At 37.8% G+C, this 17,174-nt stretch overlaps 1 protein-coding gene across 11 annotated transcripts in view; it reads left to right on the top strand.

The window, feature by feature from the left end:
- Positions 1–17,174, top strand: part of LOC106831846 (S-adenosyl-L-methionine-dependent tRNA 4-demethylwyosine synthase TYW1) — a 213,488-nt gene that overhangs the window by 63,921 nt on the left and 132,393 nt on the right. For all 11 annotated transcript variants that reach the window (XR_011494170.1, XM_014842270.3, XM_044746296.2 and 8 more), the window contains exon 10: positions 11,754–11,872. Coding sequence is in view for 10 of the 11 variants with exons in the window: in XM_014842270.3 (XP_014697756.3) it covers positions 11,754–11,872 (119 nt within the window). In the remaining variant the exon portion in view is untranslated. The remainder of the gene's footprint in view (positions 1–11,753; positions 11,873–17,174) is intronic.

The raw sequence follows: 17,174 nt of genomic DNA, 5'->3' as shown, positions 1-17,174 counted from the left end.
ACAGTTTTCTAACCCCTTTCCTCTCTTTCTTTTCTTTTCTTTTCTTTCTTTTTTTTTTTTTTTTTTAAGGTATGAGGGCCTGCCTGAGGATTTCTTTTGGGGGATGTCCTGTGGCGATGAACTCCCTTAACTTTTGTTTATCTGGGAAAATTTTTATTTCTCCGTCATATTTGAAGGATATTTTCCCTGGATAGAGTATCCTTGGCTGAAAATTTTTGTCTTTCAGAATTTTGAATATGTCATTCCACTCTCTCCTAGCCTGTAAGGTTTCTGCTGACAGCCTGATAGGGGTTCCTTTGTAGGTTATTTTCTTTTGCTTTGCTGCCCTTAATATTTTTCTTTGTCATTGACTTTTGTGAGCTTTACTACTATATGCCTTGGAATTGGTCTTTTTACATTGATAAAGTTTGGAGATCTATTGGCTTCTGTCATATGGATTTCCTGCTCCCTCCCCAGGTTTGGGAAGTTCTCAGCTATTATTTCTTTGAACAAGCTTTCTGCTCCATTCTCCTTCTCTTCTCTCTTGGATACCTTTAATCCTTATGTTGCGTTTCGTAATTGAGTTGGATATTTCTCAGAGAATTTCTTCATTTCTTTTTAGTCTTAGTTCTTTCTCCTCCTCTCTCCGAAGCCTTTCTATATTCCTGTCCTCCAGACTGCTAATTGTGTACTCCGTATTATCAGCCCTACTCTTCAGGGAGTCCTGATTTTTCTTTATCCCATCCATTGTGTTTTTCATGTCCAACATTTCTGATTGGTTCTTCTTTACAGTATCAAGCTCTTTTGTGGTGTAGCTCCTGAGCTCATTGACTTGTCTATGTATATTCTCTTGTAAGTTATTGAGTTTTCTAATGATAGCTATTTTGAATTCTTTGTCATTTAGGTTATGGATTTCTGTGTCTTTGGGATTGTTTTCTGGGTACTTGTCGTTTTCATTCTGTTCTGGAGATTCAATATATTTTTTCATACTGCTTGATGGCGTGGATTTGTCCAACTGCATAGAGTTTGGTTACTGCTTCCACTTGCTACCACTGGTCGGGAGGGAGCAGGAGCTGTGTAATGTTTGCCCACCAGGATCCCTGTCAGCTGTTCCTGACCAAGCCTGGGCCACTCCTTGGGATTTCAGTGACCCTGTTGGATCTCCTGTCAATTGTGGGAACAGTCACATGGGGTCTTCAGGTTGCTGCTGCTTGCTCCCACCGATCCGCCTGGACACTCTCACTCCTTAGGGACTGCAGCGGTGTTATGGCCTTTTGACGCAGCCAGGAGCTTATTTGCCCAGACTTACAGCTCTGCCGCCATCTGGTCCCACTGGATCTCACTTGTTCCATCAGGGCTGCAGCAGAGCTATGGGTGTTTAAGGCAGCCCGGCAGTTTGCTTGCTCAGCTATGCCGCGTCTGCTCCTAGGTTGCACCAGCCTTTATGCTTGGTGGGTGGAGACTCTCCCTGGGGCCACTGAGGGACTGTGGATTTTCCCACTGGATTTGGAACAATCGTGCTGGAGCTCCTGATTGTTACCGCCTGCTCACATGGTCCCACTGGATCTCACTTGCCTCCTCGGGGCTGCAGCAGTGCTATGGGCGTTTAATGTACCTGGTGGCCTGCTCGTGCAGCTGCACTGTGTCTGCTTCTTGGTCTGAATATCATTTTTCATCCTTCAGTTTCAACCTGCCTATGTCTTTGGATGTAAAGTGAGTCTGTTATTGACAGCATTGAGTTCGATCCTGTGTTTTTATCCCTTATGCCAGTATCTGTCTTTTGATTGGAGAGTGTAATCCATTTACATTTAAATTAATTACTGATAAGAAGACTTGCTTTGGTTATTTTGCTGTTTGTCATCTTTATCTGCTATAGCTTTTTTGACCCTCATTTTCTGCATTCCTTTCTTGTTTTGTGGTCACTTTATCTTTTCTAGTGAAATGTTTAAATTCCCTCTTAGTTTCCTTTTGTATATATTCTATACCTATTTTCTTTATAGTTTCCATGGGGATTACATTTAACATTTCTAATGTTATAACATTCTAATTTGAATTTATAGCAGCTTAGTTTCAGTAACATTTACAAACTCGGCACCTTTACACCCCCGTCCCCACCTCTTTTGTTTGTTGATGTCACAGAATTACATCTTTATACATTGTGAGCTCAAAAACATAAATTAATAATCCCTTAATTGCATTAATCTCCTAAATTATGTAGAAAACAAGATTTGGAGGTACAAACCAGTTACAGTAATACTACCTTTTCACTAATAATTGTTTTTTTACCCTTTAAATTTGTTAATCTCTTATGTAGAAAACAGAAAGTACAGTTACAAACCATCGTTACAAATAACAGTAGCTTTTATAATTGCTCATGTGTTTACCTTTATTGAAATCTTTATTTCTCCGTGTGTGTTTGAGGCTCTGTCTAGTGTCCTTTCATTTCACCTTGCAGGACTCCTTTGAGCATTTCTTACAGGGCAGGTCTAGTAGTCATGAACTTTTTTTGATCAGCTTTTGTTTATCTTGGAATGTCTTGATTTCTCTCTCACTTTTGAAGGACATTTTTGCCTGATATAGGATTCTTGGTTGACATTTCTTTTATTTTAGTACTTTGAATATATGGACCCACTGTGTTCTTGCCTCCAAACTTTCTAATGAAAAATCTGCAGGTAATCTTATTGATGATCACTTGTATGTGATGATTCACTTCTCTCTCCCCACTTTCAAGATTTGCTCTTTGTCTTTTGAAAATTTGGTTTTAATGTGTCTCAGTGTGGGTCTCTTTGCAATCATCTTACTTGGAGTGTGTTGATTGTCTTGGATGTTTGTATTCGTGTCTTTTATCAAATTTCAGAAGTTTTCAGCCATTATTTCTTCATTTGTTCTCTCTGGCCCTTTCTCTCTTCTCCTTTTGGGATCCCCACAAGGTGCATGTTGTTCCACTTGATGATGTCTCATTGGTCTTTTGGACTCTCTTTGCTTTTATTCATTATTTTTCCTTTATGTTTCTCAGACTCAGTGATTTCCATTGTCTTGTCTTCAGATTCTCTGATTCTTCTGCCTACTTAACTATGCCTTTAAATCCCTTTAGAGGGGCCGGTCCGGTGGTGCAGTGGTTAAGTTTGCACGTTCCGCTTTGGCGGCCTGGGGTTTGCTGGTTTGGATCCCGGATGTGGACATGGCACCGTTTGGCAAGCCATGCTGTGGTAGGCATCCCACATATAAAGTAGAGGAAGATGGGCACGGATGTTAGCTCAGGGCCAATCTTCCTCAGCAAAAAGAGGAGGATTGGCAGCAGATGTTAGCTCATGGCTAATCTTCCTCAAAAAAAAAAAAAGAAATTTAAATCCCTTTAGAGAATTTTTCATTGTAGTTATATTTTTCAGCTCTGGACTTTCTTTTTGGTTTCTTTTTAGGCCTTTATGTCTCTACTGATATTTCCATTTTGTTCACACATTGTTTTCTTGACTTTCTCCACATCCTTCTTTAGTTCTTGAGCATCTTTAGGACCGTTTTTAAAAAGTCTGTCTAATATATCTGCCATGAAGTACTTTTCAGGGACAGATTTTGTTGAATTATTTTTTTCCCTTTGAATGGAACATACTTTCCTGTGTCCTTGCATGCCTTGTGATTCTTTTTGAACACTGGACATTTGAGTCTAGGAATGTGATAACACTGGAAATCAGATTCTTCCTCTTCCCCAGGGTTTGCTGATTTTTGTTATTGTTTCTGTTTTTTGATTTTTGTAGGCTGTACTGAGGACCATAATGAGGTATAAACTTAATGTCTTATGTCTTTTCTGAGTCTTTCCTTGGACATGCACAGTCACTTTCTGTTTTTCCCCAAACGTGCTTTGTTGTTTTTGTTGTTTTTGAATGTTCTAGTCTTTAATGTTTGGCTTCTGAAAGGGGAAAAGTGAAAAATGAAGGGGGTTAAAAAGACAGAGCAGCCCTTTAAATTTTCTGGAAGTCAGCTGGAAGGGGAGAAGTTTGCAAAAAGGGAGGGAGGTGTAGCAACAGCAGCTGCTCACCTCTTTGTCTGTACCTTTGTGATAAGAGTCAGCAATCAGAGCACAGATCCCCAATATTTGGAGGACAGGGTCCTTTTTAGCTGTACCCTAGCTCCTGAAAGCTGTTGCAAACTGGTCTAGGAACATGTGCGCAGCTGCTTGCTATGGGGCTAGATGTGGGGAATGGGTATCTCCTACTGTGCTAAGAGCTGAAATTGACTGAAATGAACTGTGCAAGCCTTTCCTTGGAAATTGTAGGCCTTCACCAGACTCTGGACTCTGTCACCAGACTCTGTTATTTCCAACATAGTTCTATTAGATGGATTCTGCCAATCCAATTGTTCTCCAAGTCGGGGAGACACATTCCTGGTACTTGCTTCTCCTTTATCTTCCACAAATCCTCCTCTGCTTTGTACTTTTTAAAACAGTCTGTTTAATCAGTTTGAAATTTATTTTGCTCTGCATTATGAAATAAATATCTAAGTCAAGGGTCAGCAAACTTTTTCTTAAAGAACCAGATAGTGACTTTTTTAGATTTGTCAGTCATATGATATATATTACAACTTCTCAACTGCCATTGTGGCACAAAAGCAGCCACAGAAGTAAGTAAACAAATTTTGGTGATGGTATTCCAATGAAACTTTTCGTACAGAAATAGGCAGCATTTGGCCCATGGGTTGTTGTTTATTGACCTTTGCGTTGAGCTTTCTATCCCATGTCAAAAATGAAGACTATGAAATTTTACCCTACTTGCAAGCTAAGAAGTTAGCCTGCCACAATTTCATGGATGCTGGCAGAAGGCAAGGACAGTTTATTACTTATAATAATAGCAGTAGCCGGAATATCATCTTTTACTCTGGTTCGTAAGCCTCAGTTCCCATTAAGCAGCACTAGGAGGGCCAGATAAGATCTGCACATACATTTTAAGAGAGGAACTGCAAGCTTAGGGAACATGAGCCTTTTGTAATTGACAGTAATCCTGCTTGACCTTTGCCCTAGAGGGACACATCTTTGTTATGCTGGACATTAAGTGTACTAGTCATTTGCTACAAAGGGAGACACTATATTTTCCAAGACTATTCACTATACAAAGCTTTTGAGAAGGTAGTCTAGAATAAAGGCAGTTAATGCCTCATCTTGCAAGACATTCAGAGAGAGAGACCCGTGGAGAATTGTCTCCCAACACTCTGCCTCCATTCCCCTTCCCTAAATTGATGTGCACAGAGCCTTCCTAGTGATGGTGTCTTGTGTTAACTTAAAAAGTATGTTGGCCAGTTGTTTTACCCGCAAAATGAGTTTATTCGGGAACAACTAAAAGAATTGGAATTTGAGATATGCAGACTATGGCGGCCCATAGGTAAATCCAGGGAAACAAAGAAGGGGCTTACTTTTCCAGAGGAAAAGGGAAAGTTGGGATGGGCTGTAGTAAACAAAGAGTCCATTGGAGGAAGTTGGGAGTCCAAAGTGTAGAGGCTTCTCACTGATTGGGTTGCTACAGTCTCTTATTGGCTGGGTTGTTCCCAGGCGGGGAGAGGAATCTTCCTTCGTCTCTCTGGGTAGTAAAGAAGAAAACACTTTCCTGTCGGAGATGCACGTGGCTCTTCCTTTTTGGAGTAATTGATGTATGATAGGGTCTGAGAGCTCCCCCTACAGGCCTTCCCTGATACCAGTTTAGTTGAGGTTTCTTTAATTAGTTTCACACTTGAATTTATTCACTGTGGCTCTGCTGGGCTGCAGTTCTATTTTCTCAGACTCTTGTTTGCTTCAAGGACAAGCATTCATGGATTAATGAATCTGCAACTATAATTTCTTTTCCCCTAGATTCATAACATGAACACTTTTAATTCTAAACATGTGTTGCTCTTAGGTCTTTTCCTTTTCCACCCTGTTTATCTACTAATTTTCAGATGAAGGAGTGCTTCCTTTCAAAATGTAGTATCTGAGGACTTCTGGTCTGGACAAGATGGCATAAACCCTGCTCCTTACTGCTACGCATAATCTGAACTCTGGAAAACATAAGAGGTAACCAAACGAGAACTCTGAAAGTTGGTAAGAGGGAGGCTGACTGGTTTCGGACCCCAGAACTGGAGGAACAACAGCGCAGGATGTCTTACATCGCCCCACATAAAGAAGAAGGCATCTGAGACCCTGTGTTTCCTGATTCTATTAAGAGTCAGAAGGCTGCCTAAGGAGGCTCATGGAATGCAAGTGCCTCCGACAGGACCAGGTGAGCCCAGTACCACTTGCAAAGGAGATCAGTTGGGAGCCTCACTAATAATAAGCACCTGGGGCCAGTGCTCTCCTTCCCTGCTTGGTCTGAAATTCCCCTCTCCTGCCAAGCGATACCAGGGCAGCCAAGTGGAAGTGGAAAGAGACAGACTCCTCTCCATCACCCTACCCCTGCCACAAGTGATCTGGCCTGTGAAGTGCTCTCCATCCTTGCTGGGCCTGAGACTCCCTTCCCTCTACTGAGAGATGCCGTGGTGGCTAGGTGACACTGGCAAGTGGAACCCCACCACCAGAAGTGGGCACCTGGGGAAACCTCTTGGTCTTTGAGGCCTGAGACTCCTCTCCCACCTATAGGTACTGGGGCTGCCAGGGGCATCAGCTAGAGACCCTGCCACACAAATACCCTGCCCTTGGAACCTGCTGGCCTAAGACCTCCCCTCCTTCACTGAGGGACCCCCATTGGGCCAGGCTGGAGAAACCCCTTCCACGCTACCTCACACGGCACCAGCAGAGACCAGTGGGAGCCCAAGAAAGATGACACTACAAAGGTTCTGAAAATTAAGCTGCCATTGGAACTACAGGACACAAGAGTTGTCCAGGACCTGCATGCTCAGCTTAAACCAAGTGACTATCTGCTAAAGTAAAGAGTTAAATAGGATCCAGAGTTTCCTAACATAGTATAAAATGGTCTGGGGTGCAATAAAAAATCACCTGTTGTACCAAGAACCAAGAAAATCACAACTTGAACAAGAAAAGATAGTGAACTGATGTCAACACCAGTTGAATTAGACGGTGGAATAATCTGACAAGGATTTTAAAGCAACTGTCATGAAAATGCTTCAGCAATCAGTTACATATTCTCTTCAAACAAATGAAAAAATAAAAAATCTCAGCAAGGAAATGGAAGTTATAAAAAGAACCACGAGGGAATTTAAAAATGAAAAATACAACAATAAATAAAAACCTCATTGGATGGATTCAGAAGTAGAGTGGGGATGACAGAGGATAGAATGAGTGACTTTACTAGATCAATAGAATGATCTGTGAACAGGACAGGTCAATAGAATTTACCCAATCTGAACAACAGAGAGTGAGAACCCACAATAGGATAAAACCAAAGTAATCCACACCAAGACACCTTAAAATTAATGATCTGAAAACTAAAAAAAAAATCTTGAAAGATGCTGGAGATAAACAGTATATTGACATCAGTTTGACATCAGATTTTTCATCTGAAATCATGGAGGCCAGGGGGAAGTGTCACATTTTTCAAGTGTTGAAAGAAAATAGCTATCAACCGTGAATTCTATATCCAGTAAAACTATCCTTGAAGAATGACGATCAAATAAAGATATTATCAGATGAAAGAAAACTAAAAGAATTTGTTGCTAGCAGATCTGCCCTTAAAGATCAGCTAAAGGAAGTTGTTCAAACCTAATGAAATGATGAAACAAAGATTCTTGGTGCACCAGGAAGGAAGAAGGAATGATGTAAAGAGCAGAAATTTGGGTACATACAATAGATGATCATTTTCCTCGTGAGTTTTAGAAATTGTATTTGGTGATTGAAACAAAAATTGTAGCACCATGTCATACTTAAGAAAATGATATTTAATTTAAAAGAAAGAAGGTTAAAGGGACCTGAATGGAAGTGATGTTTTCACACTTCGCTTGAAGTGGTAAAATGTTGATATTAGTAGACTGTGATAAGTCATGTATGTATATTGTAATACCCAGAACAGCCACTACAAAAACTATACAAAGAGACGCTCAAAAACAAGGTAAATTAAGGCGGAATCCTAAAAATGTTTAACCTGCAGGAAATCAAGAAAAGAGTAACAGGAATGAGAACCCGAGGAAACAAGCAGGAAACAAATAATAAAAGAGCAGACTCAAGGGAAAACATATCAGTAATTACTTCAAATGTAAATATTCTAAATATGCCAATCAAATGTTAGAGATTGGGAGGGTAGATTAAAAAAATGACCCAAATATATGATGTTTACAAGAAACTCACTTCAAATCCATTGACATAAGTAGGTTGAGTAAAATGATAGAAAAATGTGTATCTTGCCAAAAGTATCCAAAAAGCAGGATTGTCTATATTAATACCAGATTAAATAGAACAAGCAAAGAAAATTGCTAGAGACAGAGAACGACACTTCATAGTGATAAAATTATCTATCCATACTAAATGAATATTCACCAAATATCAGAGGCTCAAAATAAATCAAGCAAAAACTGATGTGGTTGAATAGAGAAATTTAAAAAAAAAAACCTAACCCACAGTTATAGTTGGGGACTTTGAAACCCCCTCAGCCACTGCTGGAACTAGAACTACTAGACGGAAAATCACAAGGATATAGAAAATCTGAACAACACAGTTAATCAATAGGATCTAATTGCCATATAAAGAACACCACCCAGCAACAGCAGAATACATATTTTTTTTGAGTGCTTATGGAACATGCACCAAGATAGAGCATTGTCCTAGGCCATAGAACAAACTTCAGCAGATTTACAACAATTGAAATCATACAGAGTGTGTTCTCTGGCCATAATGGAATCAAACTAGAAATCAATAATAGAAACAAAAGGAAAATCTCTAAATATGTGGAAATTAAACAACACATTCCCAAAAAAGCCATAGGTCAAAGAGGAGGTCTCAAAGGAAATGAAAAAATACTTGCAACTGAATGATAAAAATAAAACGTATGTGGGATGTTGCTCAATTAGTGCTCAGAGGGAAATTTACAACAATAAATGCTTACATTGGAAATGAGGAAAGATGTCAGTTGGGAAATCAATGAAAATCCAAATACATTGAAACAAATCTAAATAAATGTTTATGATTGGAAGACTCAATATAGTAAAATAGTAGTTTTCCCCAAATTGATCTGTAGGTTTAATGCAATTTCTATTAAAATCCCAGTAAGGTTTTTGTAGAAATAGACAAGCTTATTCTAATATTTATAAAGAAAGTCACAGTTCCTAAAACAGCTTAAACAATGTTGAGAATAATAATAAAATGGGAGAATCATATACCCTGATATTGTATCTTACTGTATTGCCACAGTAATCAAGACAGTGGTATTGGTGGAAGGGTGGACACATAGATCAATAGAATAGAATAGAGATTCTGGAAGTGAATCCACAAATGTGTTTAACTGATTTTTTACAGAGGTGCCAAAGCAGTTCATTGGAGGAGGATAACCTTTCCAACAAATGGTGCTAGGGCAATTAGATATCCACAGGTAAAAAACCCCAAAAACACCACCACCACCACCAAACCACACACACCAAAAGTACACACAAACACACAAAAAACTTGTCTTAAACTTCACACTTTATATAAAAATTAACTCAAAATAGATCACGAACTTTAAAGTGTAAAACTTTAGGGGAAAAAACTCAGTTTTTTAAGGAAAAACGTGTCATCCCTTCTCTCATATGTCTTTGTCCTTTTAGCTTTTGAGCCCTTCCGTATTCACTTTGGACATCATACCTCTGGGAAGTTCTCACTGGTCCTGCAAGGCTGGCTGGATTGGTCCTCTATATCATGGGCTTCAGTAACACCATGATGGATATTTGTCTTCTCTGCTTGCGCAGCATCTTAGCCTTTTCGTGGTTGGGGAATTCTCTGTTAAATGGGCTTTGTTTGGCTCGAGGGCCCACTGCCTGCTACAGAAGCTAAGGAGGACAGATACTGCTTCCTTTACCATGCTCTGGCAACCCAGTTATAAAAATATCATCTAGGATAGTCATTCTGTTCAGCCTGAGGCTTTGAGTGTGGAGTGAGTGATGGAAAGAGGCTGGGACACGGAGAACTCATTTTTTGTGACGATGGCAGCAGTATCTGCTTTTCAGGAGTGTGTGGGTTATGGTATCCAGGAGAATGGTGGTGTCTGTAGTAGATGGTTTCTGGGGCATTGAGTGGTAGTCCTACTGCCAGCCTTCCTTCATTCCTGCCTTTCTAAGGATTCTTTGAGCTATGAGATAGTTTCTGTTTAGCTAAAGTCAGTTTTTCTTGCTTGCAAAAGAATCTTGATTGATCCAATCACTCTATCGTAGTAGTAGTGCACATTTTGCCTGCTTAACTCACCAATTCCTCAGACCAGATCATGGGTAGGGGCTCTGTCTTGTTCATCATTGTACATTCAACACAGAGCGTGCTTGAGGTCTATTAACTTCTCAGTAAATAATGAATGAAATGTGCAGGTCTTCAACTTTGTTTCTCTATTGGCATGATATTTAGTGATAATTACTCTGTGACTTTGTCATTTGGTAGACTTTTATTTTTAGTTTTCAGTGCTATTTGCAAGATCTGAATGTTTTGTTGGCCTTTCTTGGATAGTTTCTTGGGAACTTGGAAAAGAGTTTGTAGGCACAGTTATCATGAACAATATTTTTCCTTTACTCCTTTTTTTCCCATAATGCAAATACTAAGTGAAATGGACAGGGAAACCCCTTTTATCAGGACAAAAAAATAAAAGATTTTGTGATCAACTGACGTAGTAGTCAGGCTGGTAGATTTGATGTAGTTTTCTTTTGTTGTGCACAGCATTATAATATTAGTACACTGGTACATATGTGTAAAGCCTAACCATCTGTATCTCCTTGTTTGTTGTTCCTGTTTTTAATTCCATCAAAGTTCTGTCACATAAGCTCAAAATCTTAGTTATCTTGGATGACTTTCTCTGTTTTGCCCCTCTAATCAGGAATGCTAGTGATTGTATTTCTTTGGTACCCTTTCCCTTTATTCCACTAGTATTATAAGCCAAGTCACCATGACTTTTCTTGCATAACCTCCTCACAGGTTTTACTTTTACTGAAATCAGCCTTATCTTACACAGAGCTTCTGGATGGATCTTTCTGATGATACCTCAAAAAGCTTGATATTATTTTGTGATTCCAACTCTAAGTTGATCCTCAATGTTTCTTCAATTATCCATTCATACTACAGTTACCATGGTTTTACCACTCACATAATAAATGGTGTTCTTTTTTGGGATAATCTGTTTCTTACATACATGCTGCTTGTCCCCTTAGCAGTCTCAGTATGTTCAAATCTACCATTCAGTTGACATAGAATATGCTCCAGGATTCATTCCCTTAGGCACCCTCCCTTATTCAAAGCAGAGATACTCTTTCACCTGTGTGTTGCCCCCCTTTTCTGGGAGCCTGTCTTATCTATCCCTTGGCGTTATATATTATTGTACTAATATTATTTGAGGCAGTTGGATGGATTTGAAAATGAAAGCATCAGTGGTCCTCCCTATAGAGCTTTCAGAGTTAATGAATCATAGGTTTATTTTATTGGGTTTTAGAAAGCCAAAAGCGCCATCAAAACCCAATGCACCATCAAAACACTGTAATGCTGTAAAATTAATTTTTTGCATCCTGCAGATACCAGTAGGGGTATTTATGGTTATGAAATGCACGGTTTCTTCTTAAAAAATGATGCCTTGGTGTTTTGTTTCCTTGCTTTGAGGATTTTATTCAAATTATCATTTTTTTTTTTTTTACTTGCACAGTCGATGCTCCGAGGGAGAGGAGGTTGCTATAAACATACATTCTATGGCATCGAAAGCCATCGTTGCATGGAAACTACCCCGAGCTTGGCATGTGCAAATAAATGTGTATTCTGTTGGCGGTAAGTGAAAATGAATGGCTGTGGTGACCAAATATGTAATGATCTGTAATAATCAATTTCTGCCCAACGCTGTACTCATTTTTACCTAAAGCTCTGCTGTTTCTGTAATTATCTCCTTTTCCATTCCTAATGCTATATTTGTGCATTTGGTTGTTTTTTCTTGACCAGTTTTATCAAAAATTTGCCAATTTTTTTCTTTTAAAGATTTTATTTTTTCCTTTTTCTCCCCAAAGCCCCCCAGTACATAGTTGTATATTCTTTGTTGTGGGTCCTTCTAGTTGTGGCATGTGGGACGCTGCCTCAGCGTGGCTTGATGAGCAGTGCCGTGTCTGTGCCCAGGATTCGAACCAACGAAACACTGGGCCACCTGCAGTGGAGCGCGTGAACTTAACCACTCGGCCACAGGGCCAGCCCCAAAAATTTGCCAATTTTTTAAGTCTTTGAAGATCTAGATTTTAGCTTTGTGAATCCTCTCCATAATATCTTTGTTTTCTTGTTCAATAATTTACTACTGTTTATTCCCCCTGTTCTTTTTCTAACTTAAATTAGCCCATTAGCCCATTAATATTCAGTCTTCTGTGAATCTTTAATTATAAATTTCCCTCTATGTACATCTTCAGCTACAGTCCATAGATTTTGATTATTATTCAATTGTAGATATTTTCTAATTTCCCTTATGACTTTGTAACTCGTGGGTCAAAGAAATATTTTAAAAACTAGACATAAATTAGGTTCTTAGAATTATATTTTTGTTATTAAATTTCAACTGAATTGTATTATTGTTACAGTTACATAGTTTCTAATACAAACTATTTAAAATTTATTGAGAAGTGCTATATACCTAGTATATGGTCAGGTTTTAAAAGTCCATCATAGAACCAGTCTTGATGGCCTAGTGGTTAAAGTTCAGCACTCTCACTGCTTCAGCGGCCTGGTTTCGGTTCCCAGTGTGAAACCACACCACTCGTCTGTTAGCTGCCATGCTGTGGTGGCAGCTCACATAGAGCCAGAAGGACTTAGAGCTAGAGTATACACATATGCATTGGGGCTTTGGAGAGGGGAAAGAAGAAAAAGAGAGAGAGAGAGGAAGATTAGCAAGAGATGTTAGCTCAAGGCGAATCTTTCCCAGCAGAAAAAAAAAAATCTATCATATACTCATGAAAAGAGTATACTTCTTAATTGTTGGGTAATAAAACAGCAGTAAAAACCGTGGTACTGATTATTTGTTTCATCATTGCTGAGTAGTCCTCTTTATCCATAATAATGCTTTTTACCTTAAAGTTTATGTTTTCTGATATTGATATAACTATACTAGATTCTTTTTGGTTACTAATACTTGCCAAGTCTTTCTTTTTCCTTCCTTTATGTGACTTCAACCTTTATGTGTCTTTATATTTTAGGCGAGTTGCTTATAAACAAGTGTTTGGCTGGACCAGGTTTTTAAAATCAACTTTATTGAAATTTTATTTATAATACAATGAAATACATCTATTGAAAATGTAGAATTCCCTGAGTCTTTGGTAAATACGTACACCTGTGTGAGGATGACCATGATCAAGATGATGAACATTTTCATTACCCCCAGATGTTCCCTTGTGCCGCACTCCCAGTCAGTTTCTCTAGACTCGCCCCAGCCCCAGGCAAATTGATTTTCTTTCTGACAATATTTATTAGTTTGCTTTTTCTGTAGACCTGCATAAAAATAGAATCATTCAGTACGTATTTTTGTGTCTGGTTTCTTTTGCTCAGTAAAATATTTTTGAGATTTATCCATGTTCTTATGTATATCAGCAATTTTTATTGCTGAAGAGTAGTCAGTTTTATGGTTTATTCCACAGTTTGTATATCTCTTCCCCTCTAGTTGAATATTTGAGTTGTTTCCATGCTTTGACTGGGTAAAACAGCCATGAATATTAGTGTATAAGTCTTTTAAAGACAGATGTTTTCACCTGTGTCTGGAATTGCTGGATTTTTAAAAATCCATTTGGACAATCCATCTTTTAAGTGATGAGTTTAGTTGGTCTTATCTATAGTGATTGTTGATATGGATAAATATTGATAAAGTGATAAATATTTATTTTTATTCTGTTATTTTGTGCCTTCTGTTTACCTTGCTTTTCTACACTTTTTTCTTTATCTTTTTTCTAGCCAAGACTACTTGTATGGTAAGTTATCAGTTTGGATGTCATGTTGTAGGAGGCTTTTCAGGTTTTCTTGCTGGAAATACAAGCCCTGAGTATTATATTTAAGCTGGCTACAGTCCATCATATGTAGAATTGAATCTTTTAATAAATTGAGAAAATGCCTAAATTGCAGAAATCTATCATGCTTGCTGCTAATCCATTTTTCTCTTTCACCTCCTCAGTTCTCTACAGGCTGACTCATGTCTCCATTGAAGCTCATTTTCTTGTGATCACTAGTGATTTCTTTACTATCAAATCTAATAGAGGTGACTTAATTCTCATCTTAATTGGACTCTGGCAAAGCATGCTAGAAAAGAAGGACTTCTATTGGATTCAGATATACCAATCTCTTGTAGTTTTTTCCCCATCCCTTTGGCAGTTTCTTTTTAATTTCCCCTCTTAGCTCTTCCTTGGCTCATTCTTTGCCTGATGAATTCTCTCTGATTCTGTCCTTAGCTTTCTTTTATTACTCTACATTTTGATGGTAGGAGTAGTAAGCCATCTCCATGTCATCATTGAATACTTGTAATTTGACACCTTGAAGTTCTTTATTTCTAGCCCCAGTCTCCCTTCTGAGTTTTCATCCTCGGTTTTGCAGTTGCCTGTTGGATATATTCTCTCAAATGATCCACAGGCACTTCAAGCTCAGTTTGTCTACAATGAAGTCTATCGTGCTCTCTGTTAACCTCTTCTTATTTTGGTAATGGTACCATTAGCTATCCAGTGGCTTAGACTGAAAATCTTCTTTCTCTAACTTACTATATCCTTTTGCATACCTAATTCTATTGATTGTGATTTAGATTCTCATTATTTCACCCTTTAACAACTGAAGTGATTTGATACTTTCCAACCTATGTCATCCCTTAATTTATCTTTCATATTGGTGCAAGAGCTATAATTCTTTCTTAAAAAATATTTTTTTATTTCATTGATCATAAAAGTAATCCATGCCTAGTGTAGAAAATTTTGGAAAATACCAAAAAGTATAAAGAAAAACAGCTATTTATAATTCTAGCATCCAGACAAGTTGTTGTTAATGCTTTCAAGTATTTGCTTTCTTTTTTTTCTAAATCTTTCCTTTTTTTTAATTTAACATGGTTGAAGTTATTCTCCACTGTTTTATAATCCTGTTTTAATTCTTTCTTAATAGAAGACTCTTGCTCTAGCATTAAAATCTTATAGACTTAAACTTTTTGTTTTGAAATAATTTTAGATTTACAGAAGAGTTACAAAGATAGTAGAGTTCCTGTGTATCCTTCATCCAGCTTTCTCTAATGTAGGACCTTACTTAACCATGGAACAGTTATCAAAACCAAGAAATTAACATTGATGCAGTTCCATTAATTAAACTGGAAACTATTTGAGTTTCATCGATTTTTCCACTAATGTCCTTTTTCTTTTAAGATCCATTTCAGGATCCCACATCGCATGTAGGTGTCATGTCTCTTTAGTTTTCTCCGGTTTGCCACGGTTCTTTAGTCTTTCTTTGTCTTTTATGACTTCAACACTTTTGAAGAGTACTAGTCAGATATTTTGTAGAATGCCCCTCAGTTTGGTTTTGTCTGTTGTTTTCTCATGGTTAGAGTGAAGTTATGGATTTTGGAAAGAGTACCATAGAAGTGATGTGACCTCAGCATGTCATATTAGGGAGTACATGATATCAGTATGTCTTATTACTGGTGATGTTAACCTTCATTAATTGATTAAAGTAGTGTCTTCCAGGTTTTCAAGTGTAAAGTTACATCATAAAAATATTTTTTTATGGTGTAAAAATAAATAATAAAATAAAAACTAAAAATAATAATAGTATTTTGTAATTAATAAATATTTTAGGGGATAGATACTTTGTGGATATGCAAATATACTGTTTCTCCTTAATCTTTTGCCCACTAAATTTTTCATTCATCAGTTTATCTTACCTGCATCAGTTATTACTTTGGTATTCTCATGGCTGTTTTTTCTTTCTTTTTGTTTTGCATTTAAAAATTGAAATTCCTTTCTAAGGAAGAGTTACTTCTCCCTCTATTTATTTATTAAATTATTTATATTAATTTGGGCTCAAGGATCTTTATTCCTTTGGTTATAATCCAGTACTATTACTATTCATTTTATTGCTCATATTTTTCCGGCTTTAGCCATTGGAAACTCTTTTGGGTTGGCTTCTGTATCTTTTGTTTGTTTCTTTTTAAAACACTTCTGTATTTTCTAACGCTGGAGAGGGTCCAGGATCATCTTGTGTTTTTCCTGCGTAGCCCTGGAATCAATCACTTCTTTAAGGAACCCTAGTTCCTTTTACTAAAGAATGGTATTTAGAATCCAAAATTTGGATGCATGATGTGTTCATTTCAGTTGGAGTGTTAGTACTTCTAGGCCCTCTCAGTGGATAAAAGTAGGACGTGTGTGTATGTATATATGTATCTTGGTCTATGTATGTAAGAGTACAAAACCTCAAATCTATGAGTTTTTACTGATGCTTCCAACTCCAGTCACCACCTTAGAACTTATTCTTACATTTCCTTTTTGCTTGTTTGTGACTTTTTTTTTTCTGAGATCTTTTCACATCAAAGTACATAAGATTTAGAACTTGACTTTTAATCTACTAAATTAAATCATTATTTGGAAATCAGGAGAGGAAAATATGTGTGTGTATATATGTATTTTTTTTTTTTTTGAGGAAGATTATCCCTGAGCTAACATCTGCTGCCAGTCGTCCTCTTTGTGCTGAGGAAGACTGGCCCTGAGCTTACATCGGTGCCCATCTTCCTCTATTTTATGTGGGATGCCTGCCGCAGCATGGCTTGACAAGCATTGCATAGGTCTGCACCCAGGATCCGAACTGGCAAACCCTGGGCCGCTGAAGCGGAAGGTGCGCATTTAACCACTGCGCCACCGGGCCAGCCCTAGAAATATATTTAAAGAGCCTTTTGTTTTTAACGTAGTTACTAAGGTGTGTACCTGCCTCAAAAATGTCCTCATTCCCTATGTTTAGTAAGGTCATGATGTAATCATGATGTAACTCCAAAGCAATGTTTTATTATTATTATTGTGGTAAGAACACTTAACATGAGATCTACCCTCATAACAAAACTTTCAGTGTATAATACATGTTGTTAATTATA

This window comes from Equus asinus, chromosome 14 (genome assembly GCF_041296235.1).
Source record: "Equus asinus isolate D_3611 breed Donkey chromosome 14, EquAss-T2T_v2, whole genome shotgun sequence".
NCBI lineage: Eukaryota > Metazoa > Chordata > Mammalia > Perissodactyla > Equidae > Equus > Equus asinus.
This window is presented reverse-complemented; position numbering and strand designations above follow the sequence as displayed.